Here is a 13,216-nt window from a genome sequence, read left to right on the forward strand (position 1 = left end):
AACTTCCTGAATGAGAAACTCCAGGTTGGAGTGTAGAATATGTGATTGATCAAGACCTCTAGGCCCACGTTCGAGTGCCCCCAGAGCAGTGGCTGGGATAGTAACCTCTGATTATAGACATCTTGTGTTCAAATGACAGCCTAGTGCTCACTGGCTGTGTGGCCTTGTGAACATTAGTTAGCAAATGTCTCTTGGCATTTCAGTTTGCTTATCTATACGGTGGGGATAATAGTAGTAATGGTAGTACCTGCTTCATTGTTGTTAAGATTAAAGGAGTTAACTTCTATCAAGTTATTTAAACAATGAATGGTGCTATTTAACATCAGTATTTGTACTTTCTCTGTTCATATTTATTATGCTTTTTATTAACCCCAAACAAACAAGAATAAAACAGTATCCCTCCCCTATCCTTTAAAGAGGACCTAGCGTCTCTGAGGATGTGGCTGTGTATGTCTTTGACAGACTGGGCCTCTAACAGTCTAGGCTGAGCTGTAGACAGTCCCCACCTGGTACCAGCTGAGATGGAACCAGAAGGCATTTCCGTTTGCTTTGGGATAACTCAGACGTGTGCAGTGTAGCTGGAGGCATTTGGTAACTAAATGCTGGATTCCCGTGTCTTTGGACTCTGCAGATGAAGAGTCCTGTGGACCAGCTCTGCTGAGCCAGTCTGCATTTGTTTGGAAAGTGAATGATTACTTACAAATGATAATCACCTGAGATATACTGATATTTACCTAGCTTTTGCCTCCTGACTCCCTGTGTAGAATCAAGTGACTCAGATGAGCTCGATGGGACTAAAGGCCAAAACAGTCAGGAACAGGTTTTGTAGGAGAATATCTGGAAACCGGTTGTTATTCATACCACAGCCTGGCCTTGTCAGGAGGCCAGGGATGAACAGAAATGTTGTTCTTCTCTGGAACGTTTCAGGAAGCTGCATTTGCAACAGATGCCTTCTCCTTTTTTAGTGTCTGAAATAAGTGTGGGCTGACAAGACCGATGGGCTTGCTCTTTTTTCTGGGGCTATTGAGAGAGGTAGAATTGGAAACAGAGGAGTATCCATTGAAGGGTAATGTGATAAAGTTATTTTAAGGTTTATCTGAAGCAATAAATAAGAAGTAATAGCCAAGAAGATTTGAAAATAGAGAGTGGAAGCATTGATATTGCCTTAGCAGACATCAGCACATATTGTAAAACTATAGTAATTAAAGCAGAACAGCACTACAGAAACCAAAGATGTTGCCTAGAAAATACAGCCTGTGTAAATGTAAAATAATTGTTGTTAAAGAAGTAAACACAGGCCAAAGTGATCTGGATGTGTTGTTCCGTAACTGGTGCTAGGACTATTTTTAAAGTGACTTTACCAAGTGACTCCTCACTCAATATCAGAAAAAATACAGGGAAAAATTTGAAAGTTCAAAAGCTATACATTTCATTACTTAGGAAAACCTATCATAGATATCATCCCTGGACCGGGTTTTCTTTGACTTTTCATTTGTCATTAAGGAAATTAAGTTTTAGGACAACACAGAGTGGAGGACAGGCAAAGACTTATTCTGCTACATCCTCAAGTTTTTATCCAAGAAGATATAAAGCAACTTTCATATTTTTTCCCACCTCCACAAATAAACCCTCTTCTCTAATGTGGGGTTGCTCTGATATCCTGAGCTATTTGAGTCACACTCCCTTGCTAAGTGGCTATGGCTTACTGGGTCTTGGAGAATGGAAATAGAGGGCTTGTCCACAGCACACAGCCGTGTCTCAAAGGAGGGAAGGTAGGAGCAATGCTAGGCAGTCCTCAAACACAGGAACTTTGTCCACCAGAAACTTATCCAACCTATATTTTCTAGGACTTCAAGTAGAGCCAGTTGACTGAACCGTGGCCATGGCAGTATGGGCAGCAGTTCTATGTAATCCCTCCCTTGTCCAGCTCACAGCAATCTCCATTCTCTCTTCTTGTTCTGTGGTGACCTTGAAGGTCACATGCTGAAGATGACAGAACTGCAGGAGGGCTGTAGGAAAGCTGTTCACCTTCCAGGGGACTATGAGACGAGTGAAAATCTAACCTCCCTTGTGTTCAGCCAAAGTGAAGTCATTGTTATCCTCAGCCAGCCTGGCCAGTCTTAGCTAAATAGCACCTGGTTATCACTTGCTCCCAGATAAAAAGTCCGTGATAACACAGAACACAATCTTTGCTCAGTTTAAGGATCAATGAACAGAGCCCACCCTCTTTCTGAACAGAGAGAAAGTTCTGATGATAATTTTTATAAACATTATTTGTTCTTTGTATGTAATGAGTACCTAATATATGTGAGGTACTGTTCTGGTGCTTGGGATACTTCAGTGAATAAAACAAATAGAAATCTCTGCCCTCATGGAGCCTACCTCTTCCTCATGGAGAAGTGGGAGCTTTTTAATATTCTTTTTGAAATAATTTTAATGAATAAGGAAATTACATGGTAAGAGCCATGCAAAAGGAAAAAAAAATAGAGGAGGGCCAGATATGGGGTTGTTTGCAGAATTAGGGAGAGTGGTTATGGCACTGAGAAAAGGTTCAGGCTGACTTCTAGGAGGTGATTAAAGTAGCCATCTGTGTATCTGGAGGAAGAGAATCCCAGGAGGGCTGGTGCAAAGCTCAGAGGTGAGAAACATGCCTGGCATATTTGATGAGGCCAGCGTGGCTAGAGGAGAGAAGCCCACAGGGAGGATCAGGGGCGATGAGTTTGCCAACGTATTAGGGAGGGGGCACAATGACATCACATGGGACCCTCCATACTTGTAAGAATTTTGTTCTTCACATAGAATTGGAGAGCCATTCAGTCGCATGAGCCAGAAACGTAACTCAAGGTTGCTTATAGACTCACGCAACTGAGTCAAGTAAAATGTTTTCAAAATCAAAGTCTTGGTCCCTTTGGGTCACATGGGCTCTAAACCAATCACAGGGGACTGGGAGATAAAGTCCTCTGGTCATTGGCTATTGTGAGTCCCATATCTGTCTCTGGCCAGGGACTAGGAGTAGAAGGCCAGCTCTGGGAATTGCATAAAAGGGGTTTTCTACTAGGCTGAAGGCCTTGATCATAAGAAGCAGCAGGAATGGATGTTTAGCAGGTAAAAATAATTTGAATTACAAAAATGAAGAAAGCCCACCCAAAGGGAGAGAATTATATGTAGAAAATATGACAGAAAGATAATACTATCAATATATAAAGAGCTCATAAATGTCAATAAAACATCAAAATGCCAATTGACAGATGACCACAGAACATGAGCTGATTAATGTCCCCATCAGGAAAAAGACATCGCTGACAGAAATCTGTCCACCTTTGTTATGAATGAAAACAGTCAGTTAAATAACAATGACAGGTCTTTTCTCACATGAACAGGTTTTAATGTCTATGTTTACAGGGTCATCAAAGTCAGTAAGAGTTCTACATTCTATTTTCTCTTGTCTTCATGAGTCCTTAATCTGGGGGCAAAGTTTAAATCAACTTCAGTAGGACAGAATTTTATATTTAATACCTAATTGTAAGGATCATTTATTTTATTTTTTGTAAAGAATCCAGAGCTGGAGAGAGGGATATTTGCCTATAGTATCAAATAGCAGAATCTGATGTGAATAATTTACCAAGTTCTTTTCTGAATGACAAAGTATAATATCTTGGCACTTTATTTATGTTTAAATTTTAAATACATATTAGTATTTCCATCTTCCAAACGAAGAAATGGAGGTGCTTTATTTCTGAAAAACCTCACAACTGATCCAGAGTCTTTGCAAGATCAATTTAAACAGGATGGGTATCTATCACTGCCCTTTTAGCCCTGAGAAATGCCAGGGAAGTTAAGCAGTCTATGATGGTGCCTTTGGACAGGTGAGGCACACGGACAGGAATGTTGGGGAAGAAACAGAAGAGTGACAGGCAGAGAGATGAAAAATTAGACATAGATGAAAAACTGCACGTCACAGGGCTGGAATCCTGTCAAATTATCTTGATTGTCATTCTGAAGCATTTGTGTTAAGGTTGCCCATCACAGCATGAAGCTGCCCTGCCTATGATTTTCCCCCATCAAACCTTATTTACCACTGGAAAAATGCTTCTCTGGTACTGAAGTTCGGAAAACCTTATTCTCCCTGAACTATTAAGTCCCTTGCTTCATTCAATAAACAGGGTGACTTTCTTACTTGCCTTCTAGAACAATAACAATGATAGCACCTTTTCTGTAGGAGAGGAAGGAAACTAAATTTGGTGAAATGCATATTTCCATTTTCAAAAGAACATCAAGATTTTCTCATATTGATTTTCAGCGGTCCATTGCCAAGCTCTTAACAACTGTGTGATTCTGTCATAATTCCATCAACAACAGACTGAGGAGGATTATGGCTGCTATGGTCATAGCAGCACAGTAATGGACTCATAGAAGTGCTTAAAAAGAATTTTGGGGGGGAGGGTTGTGGTGGCTCATGCCTGTAATCCTAGCACTCTGGGAGGCCAAGGTGGGTGGGTGCACCATCTGAGCTCAGGAGCTTGAGACTAGTCTGAGCAAGAGCAAGACCCCATCTTTACTAAAAATAGAAAAACTAGCCAGTCATTATGGCAGGTGCCTGTAGTTCCAGCCCCTGGGGATCACTTGAGCCCAAAAGTTTGGGGTTGCTGTGAACAGTGACGCCACAGCATTCTACCCAGGGCAACAGAATGAGACTCTGTCTCAAACAAACAAACAAACGAACAGCCCCCCCCCCAAAAAAAAAAATAAATAAAGGATAATGTGTCTGCAAGATAGACCAATATACATGGAACCATTGGCTTTATCTCAACAACTTATATCTTGGATGTCAGAGGCTTTTGCTAGGGTAAATAATTATCCATTATTCAGAGAAAGCTTAGATGCTGAGATTTGTGTATACAAACCTATGAATACATTTAAATTTGAAAAGCCTGGCGAAAACACTGACCAGTCTTCACAAGGGAAAAATATCAGTAAGTTAATGTGGACCTACAGGGGCAGTTTTAAGTAAACATATTTGCAATCAAACAGTATTAAATGAACATTTGGAGTCATTAATGACAGCTACAGAACAAATTTCACAGAACACAGATAATTCCACGTTTTCCTCGCCAACAAATTTTATTTGTATTCTGCTCTAACAAATATAGTATGAAGGCAACGGTTTAAGTTTTTAGTGTACGGCACAGATGTAAAGAAACAAACAGATTTAGAAGCAGTCCAGCATTTAAATGCCAGTTTAACAAAAGAGGCACGTATTATCCTATTTAGCAGTTTGTACCAGATATCAGAAGACATTTCTTTTCCTTGCAAGCAACAGAGTACATTTATTTGCATTAAGTAAAAACATATCTTGATCAAGAAAATTACTTTTTTATGATTTTCCTTTATATCACAAATGTCAGGGTAAGGCAAATCCTTAATGAATCATATGAAAAAAACCCTATTCCCCAAGAAAATATATTGAACGTATTCTGCTAACTTTGTTATTTTTCAAAGCAAAGCCGACATGCGCCACACACAGAAAAATGTCTTTTCAAATCAAGTGCATCAGGCAGAACTGTATTAATTCACAAAGAGGCTTTTCAGTGTTTCAGAGAAAGATTAACAATTAGCTGCGGTGATTAATATGTGACCCAGTATCACAGACAGTGATTCAGATGCCTTCTTTGTAAGCTTTTATGAAAGAAGACTTGTTCATCATCTGAATAGTTACCAGCCAGAGGAAAAGCCATTTGTGGCTTCTACTGTGAGGACCTTTTTAATTAGAACTATTATGTCGAAAGCCTACTTCGATCCTCTGTATGCAAACACTACTAACACGTGGCTATTTTCCTCCCTCCCTCTTATAACCCTTCGTGCCACATAACCTGGTTGAAATATGGTTGGGAATTGACATCAGAATTTATATGCAGGAGAATCAATGAGCATTTCTAATCTATTTCATTCTACCATCTGGGCAACCTCAGCACTAACAAAAAAGGTTTCCTCTGCTGAGGTATCTTTGATCCCTTAATATTAAAAGTTAGACTTTTAATATTTCACTATTGAACTGGAAATTAACTTTATTTTAAAGCATTAAATTGTATAGTCAAATAGCAACCAAAAAGCATAATGAAGAGAAAATGAAAACACGATCTAATTATAACATGGGCTTTAAACAAACCCATGTGTGGGGCCGATGATATTTACTCTGTGTTCTCGTAGCTTCCTGGATACAAAGATTACTTTTTTTCCCCTACGATTTTCAGGCAGAAAACTCCCTTCTCCAATTTTATCCATATTCAAAATGAATGGATAAAAATGGTTGGCCTGGATGATAAGGAGAATGCCGGGTCTGGGATAATTCCAATCCCAGCTGTTTCTCGCAGGGACATTTGGTCTCTTTCATGGTTGTTCATTAGAAAACTTCTATCCCTCTCATCCTCCTCGTGGTGTTTTCAACTGTAACTCATTACGGAGGCTGAGTCACACTAACATCTAGGAGCCATAAGAAAATGAGCTCCTAACAGATTGCACTTGTCAAGCACTTCACAAGAATGATGGCAACTTTCAACTGAGTTATAAAGATGGCATGGAATGGAATCAATATTTGGATGGCATCGGTTTTTGGATTCTTTAAAATGAGCGTCTAATGGCGGGAGAGGATGTGGATGCTTCCATATCAAAATATGGAGTAACGGGAGAAATGGCCCTGTTTCAACATCATGAGGTCACTTAGGTATCATTACTGCTGTGCTGATGAGCAGCTAAAAAAAACCAAGGGCTGTGAAAACATATTACCTATGCAGAATTGTAACTCGCTAGTTATTCCAATATACCAAATAAGCCGCCCAGAAGGCACAACAAATTCAGAAATGCCAAATCAAAAGTCATGGGAGGATAGTAAGGTGAATTTTCCACAGAAAAAAGGGCAAAACTCAAGAAGTTGATGGGCTATTTAGAAAGTAGAACCTACTTTTGCTTTAGAAATTCTGCTCAATTTGATATATGATTTTCTCCCCCTATTAAGAAAAGCAATGTAAATAATTTATAATTCCAAAGCCCTGGCAAAGCACGTGGGTTTAAGATATGCAATAAATGATGTCCGTTTTCACAGAAAACAATAGAATGACTTTAGATCCCAGAAAGGCTGTGGGAAGCAGATGTCTTGACTTACGTTGGCTCTGGGACAGACATTTGTGATGATGCCTGGTCTTCCCTGGGCTGCATCCCTCATTCCCCTGGCATCTAGTCCTTCTGGGCCCCTTCAGGGCCACACTTAGGGGTTTTCTGGGTTTAAGGACCAGCCATTAAATCAGCCTTAGACTTGGCTTATGCAAATTAAACCATTTAAACCCAGACCAGGAAGCCAGAACTACAAGGAAAGCTCTAAATGCCTCTAATTTCAAACAAGGCTCTGCTTTGTCATCAAAACTTGGCTAAAGACAGGATGTTCTTTTATAAAAAATATAGAGGAACTTTTACTGTTCATAAAGCTATGTTTGGGTCCTAAATGCAACAGACCCATCTCTCAGCTCTTAGCCACAACACCTAGGGAAAATGCCATCCCTACAGTTATGTAGCAGAGTCATATCTCACCAGTGGGCTCCACGCTGAAGCACATAGCAAAGATTTCATGAACCAAGTAAGATCTGCTGAAAGTCCATGTTGAAAAAGGATGCAGCTACCGTCCTGGCGACGAGGGAAGAGACCTTGACGCCTGCCAGGGCCCACCTTCCTTGTGACACCTCCGCACTCTGTTCTGAGTCAAGTTCTAGGTCCATATTCCCTGTTAACCACATGGAAGAAACCTCACACACTGGGAATCCCTGAATAAAAGATTTTCGACCTGTCGCCCACACGTTTTCCAAGTGGTTTCTGAGGCTTTTGCTAATTCTCTATTCTGTCTCCTTTGTCTGTGGATTATACTGGTGTTGGGTTTAGTGATTCCTAAAATTTAGCCTGCAGCTTATCCAACAGTTGTCTTCCTTTCTTTGAAGAAACCACTGTGTGACCAGCTTTGTGAAATAAGGGAGAAAGCAGATGGGCCAGGACACACACGCGAGTGCTAAACCGAGCCACTGTGCCTCAGGGGAGGAAAAAGACAGAAATTACAAGGATAACACCTGAAAAATGTGTTAACATGGGTCCCCACCAAACAAAAGAAAACTTCTTTTTCTTCCTGTTTTTCTTTCTTCTTCTGCAGGTAAACAGAACAAAATGCAGCTAGAGAAATTAGAGCAAAGGATTCCCTGTCCTTCCAAGGGACTTGCCTGCCCCCCCACCCTCGTCCATGCCCCCCACCCCCACACCCCCGTGCTATCTTCCCGAACTCCCCCAGGGCCAGGAGAGGCCTTGAAATGCCGAGTGTTGTCATTTAGTTCCATTCCTTTGCTCCTTTTCTTCATCTTGTGTCCCTGCTGAAGACAAAGAGAAACCATTTGTTAGATTAAAGATAAGGCATCTTCATAGGCTTAGCAAGGATTATCTTTTTAATGCTGCCATTTAAAAGTCTCTCACCCCTCCAACAGTCCTAGGAATATCTTATTTGACTATCAAAGAGCTTTAGATAGCTGAGCTGTAATTACTGGCGCATGATATCTTTAAAGAGCATATAAATCAATGCTAATAAATGTATGTCACATTGACAATGAGCTTTAGCTGATGGGGACGATTAATTCAATTCTTCAAAGTATTCTTTGAAAAACCTAACTGGGAATTGATATGTCCTGCCTTTTTGAGTCCATTCACACACTCTTATTTCTAGGGATCACCATATAAATAATCGTAACAATTTACATAATGCTGATTTGCTAATGTCATTGATGGTTATGCCACCACTTGAGGCTGTACTTAAGTATCTGCTATGTGAGAACCTTTTTTTTTTTTTTTTTCTTGAGACACTCTCACTCTGTGCCCCAGGCTAGAGTGCAATGGCATCATAGCTCACAGCAACCTCAAACTCCTGGTCTCAAGCCATCCTCCTGCTCAGCCTCCAAAGAAGCTGGGACTACACATGCCTACCACAATGCCCAGCAAATTTTTCTGTTTTTAATAGAAATGGCGTCTCACTCTTGCTCAGGCTGGTCTCAAACTCCTGAGCTCAAGTGATCCTCCTGCCTCAGCCTCCCAGAGTGCTAGGGTTACAGGTGTGGAATGCTGGTCAGACTTGTAAATAAATAAATTTACAAATGACTTGTAAATAAATAAAGTTATTTATTACACCATACCTGGCCTGTGTGAAAACTCTTAAGACAACATTGTATCCTTGAAGAACCTGTATGGCTTTTTCTTTCTTTTTTTTAGATGTAAAAAAATTGAGGAATGATCAACCTGCAGGTAAATCTGAAGTATTTACAGTTTAGCCTATTTTTGAAACATACATATATTTGACTCATACCACTATCAAGATATAAAACATTCCTATCCACCCAGCAAATTCTCTGTTACACTACTCTTGCTGAAACCAACAACTGGTGTGATTTCTATCATCACAGATTAGCTTTTCCTGTTCTAGAACTCCCTACAAATGGAATCATACAAATGTCTCTTTATTTGTGTCTGTTTGCCTTTGTAACAACACCAGACCAGCTTTTATGTAACAAAGTGATGAGTTGTTTTTCCTGCTCCCAGGTGGAAAGTCCTGTAACTTCAGCATGCCCAGATGAACCAAGCTTGCCACCATGGGTGGAACCCAAGTTCTTGGACCAAGAAGTGGGGACTGAATTAAGTAGTGCACACTGCTTGGCAGGACCAGGGTCCAATCAGATAGTGTCCTGGCATGGCCACAGGGCAGCACCCAGTGGGATCAGGCCTCTGGCATCACCTAATTACAAGATCCCATGAAATCATACCTTCTTACCCTGTGCTTATAAAACCAGCCCTTGTTTGGTGACACACTACTTTGGAAACTATCTCCAGCATGCTTCTTACTTATGCCAAGTAATTAAAAAGCCCCTGCTAAAAAAAATTTGGCCGTGTCTATTGACTCCATATCTGCCAAACCAATAAACCCATCCACCGGGGAGGTGATACTTTAATTCAGCATAACGTTTCTGAGAATTATTCCTATTGTAGCTTGTTCACAGTAATGTGTCCATTTTTATGCTGACTAGCATTCCGTCATGTGGATATATCACATTTTTTTAAAAATCCATTCCTCTGTTGGTAGACATTTGGGTTGTATTAAGTATTGGGCTTTTGTGAATAGAACTGCTGTGAATACTCTTGTACAAGGCTGTTTTTAGATATAGGTTTTCATTTCATTTTTCAGACAAACTCTTGGGAATAGAATTGTTGGGTCAAACAGTAATAGATACATGCTTGACTTCATAAGAACCCACCCATTTTCTAAAGTGGTTGTTATCATTTTATGTTCCCATCAGACATGTATGAAAGTTCCAGTTGCTCCACATCCTCTGTAACAGCTGGTGTTGTTAACTTTATAATTCAATACCAGTAGAGGTTCAGTGTGATTCCACTATGATTCTGTGTGCTACATCTGTCCACCGACAGAGGAGAATAGTTCTTTCTCTATGAGTATTTTACATGTGTTTCTCTTTGGTTTTTTGCAATGACTATGGGTGGATTAATTTTAAATATAAGCCCTTCTTATGACTTAACTTTTTTTTTAACTTAGAATTTGTGACTTTGGTGAGTGTTGATAACTTCTCAGCCATTAGCTTTCAAATATTGTCTCCACGTAGAGTTCCTATGGAACGTCCCATGTCTTGAGTAATCTTGGCCTATCCTTCATGTTTCATTATGCATCTCTTATGGTACTTTATTTTTATTTACTTTTTCTTTTTTCTTTCTTTTTTTTGCAGTTTTTGGCCAGGGTTGGGTTTGAACCCACCACCTCCGGCATATGGGGCTGGTGCCCTACTCCTTTGAGCCACAAGCGCCGCCCTTTTATTTACTTTTTCCATTGGTAATTTTTCATAATGTTGCTCTTTTCTTATTCTCTTTATTTTATCTGTTTTATCATTTCAATGTAGTTTTTAACAAAATCTCCCTCAAGTTTTCACAGTGCTAATTGTCTTACACTTTTACCCAATGACTCTCACTCACGATGGATCATTTCCGTGTGTGTTTTGTGAGTCTTAAAATTGCAAACTCAAATCCAGAAATTTTTTTTCTTCTGTAGAAAGAATGTGGTACATTTTCATTTGCCACGTATACCAGGGACAAAGTTCTGTCATCAATCAATTATTAAGTTAATTTTTCAGTTTGTTATTACTGAATGACTTTTTCTTTTTTTGAGACAGAGTCTCAAGTTGTTGCCCTCAGTAGAGTGCCATGGCATCACAGCTCACAGCAACCTCAAACTCTTGGGCTTAAGTGATTCTCTTACCTCAGCCTCCCAAGTAGCTGGGACTACAGGTGCTCGCCACAATGCCTGGTTATTTTTTGTTTCAGTTGTCATTGTTGTTTATCTGGCCCAGGCCATGTTCAAACCTGCCACCCTAGGTGTATGTGGTTGGCACCATACCCATTGTGCTATGGGCGCCAAGCCACTGCATGACTTTTGATGACATAAATTTTTGTTTCAAATTCATGGTGCACTTGTGGTTTCTATCTTAGGAACCTTTTCCTTTCCCCACGTCAGTGCTCTGTGTGGATCCAAGTCACATTAATTTCTGGGAATCATCATATAAATAATTTTATCTGTTTTATTTCAGTGAACCAGAAGTCCCATTTTTATTTGGGACTGGCAGAGATACCAGTCTTAACTCTCCTTACCTTGAGTGGTTCAAGGTTCTGGATAGTCATTAAAACCCGAGACCATAGCCCTATAGCCTGTGTATAAATAACCTGAAGTTCAACATTTATGGGCTGAAAATATCAATAATTTATTATTTCTTGTGATTCTATTGACTGGCTGGGACTCAGCTGGGCAGTTTATCTGCTAAGGTGGCTTCCTGCAGGGTAGAGCATCTGAAATGGCTCTTAGTTTCTAGGACCTCCTGCTGTGTGGCCATCTTCATTCTGTATGATAGCCTGATCTGCCTCCAAGTTGTTGGAATTCTAGGAACATGCGTTATGAGAGCTCAGAATGGAAGCTGCAAAGCCTTTACAGCTCAACCTGGGACACTCAGTCTCCCATGTTTTTCCAGAACCAAAGGTTCAGGTTCCATAACTATCTTGACTACCCTCAAAGACTTGTTGAAAATTTTTGTATTTGGAAAGTATTCTATTGATTCATTTAGCCACCCACTGATCATTATCATTTAGGGTACCCCTGATATTTTACGAGTATAAATTGCACAACACTAAGTTCTCTCACATCGTGGCCTTGAACTCTGTAATTCTAATTCCATTTCACTACATTTCTCTAACATTCTTAAAGGCTTGATTCTCACAACAAAAGTTTCCTCTTCCTGTTTCCAGATTGTCTCTAAAAACTTAGCTATATAGGTGTGGCGCCTGTGGCTCAAAGGGGTAGGGCGCTGGCCCCATATGCTGGAAGTGGTGGGTTCAAACCCAGCTCTGAACAAAAAAAAAAAAAAAGAAAAAAACTTAGCTGTATAAATAATTCTGTGAGAATCACTGTCACTGGCCTCTGTGACAACTGTGTTTAAAAACTCACTATTATTTAGAGAGAAGTATGGTGTCATCAAAGAATTTTAAATTGAGAGTATTTAAACTTCTAGTTATTAGCCTACTAACCTTGAGCAAGTCACTTATCCTACCTGGAATTCAGTTTGCTTAAACTAATTTTGAACTATTAATTTTGACTTTAACTTATCTGGGTTAACATAGTTTCCATAGGTTTATTTTCAAGGAAAATATTATTTTGACATTAGGTTAGCCAAAGGAACAGGTTTATTCTGGTATTTTATCTGGATATTGATCACATTGGAAAAGAATAGTGTCTGTAAGAAAAAAATGTAGACAAGAAGTCTTTCCTTGTTGGCAACGAAAGAGTAAAAAGTAAGGAAACACGGAGGAACCTGCATTTAGATTGTTTGGGTTTAGTCTCACTTCATTACTTTTTAATGAAAACTTCCCAGCCATATCATTTCTGCCGCTTAGCAGGATATTTTAAATACATGAGGAAGATTAAAAAATGTTTAAAAACCATGTTTTTATGAATTTATATTTTGTAGCAATTCTGTGCTATACATGCATTATACAAATGGCATTATGTTTAGTTTTAAATGATGTTCAAGACCATTATGGGAAGAACAGATGTGTTCTTTCACACATCCTCAAACTTTATTCAGTCATGATA

The 13,216-nt window shown here is 39.6% G+C and overlaps 1 protein-coding gene across 1 annotated transcript in view; it reads right to left on the minus strand.

The window, feature by feature from the left end:
* Positions 1–8,299: 8,299 nt before the first annotated feature.
* MACROD2 (mono-ADP ribosylhydrolase 2) overlaps positions 8,300–13,216 on the minus strand; it is a 2,256,418-nt gene continuing 2,251,501 nt past the window's right edge. The window contains exon 19 of the mRNA XM_053574070.1: positions 8,300–8,399. Within this exon, the coding sequence (XP_053430045.1) occupies positions 8,356–8,399 (44 nt within the window). The 3' untranslated portion in view covers positions 8,300–8,355. The remainder of the gene's footprint in view (positions 8,400–13,216) is intronic.

The sequence above is a fragment of the Nycticebus coucang genome, chromosome 21 (genome assembly GCF_027406575.1).
Source record: "Nycticebus coucang isolate mNycCou1 chromosome 21, mNycCou1.pri, whole genome shotgun sequence".
Classification (NCBI taxonomy): Eukaryota; Metazoa; Chordata; class Mammalia; order Primates; family Lorisidae; genus Nycticebus; species Nycticebus coucang.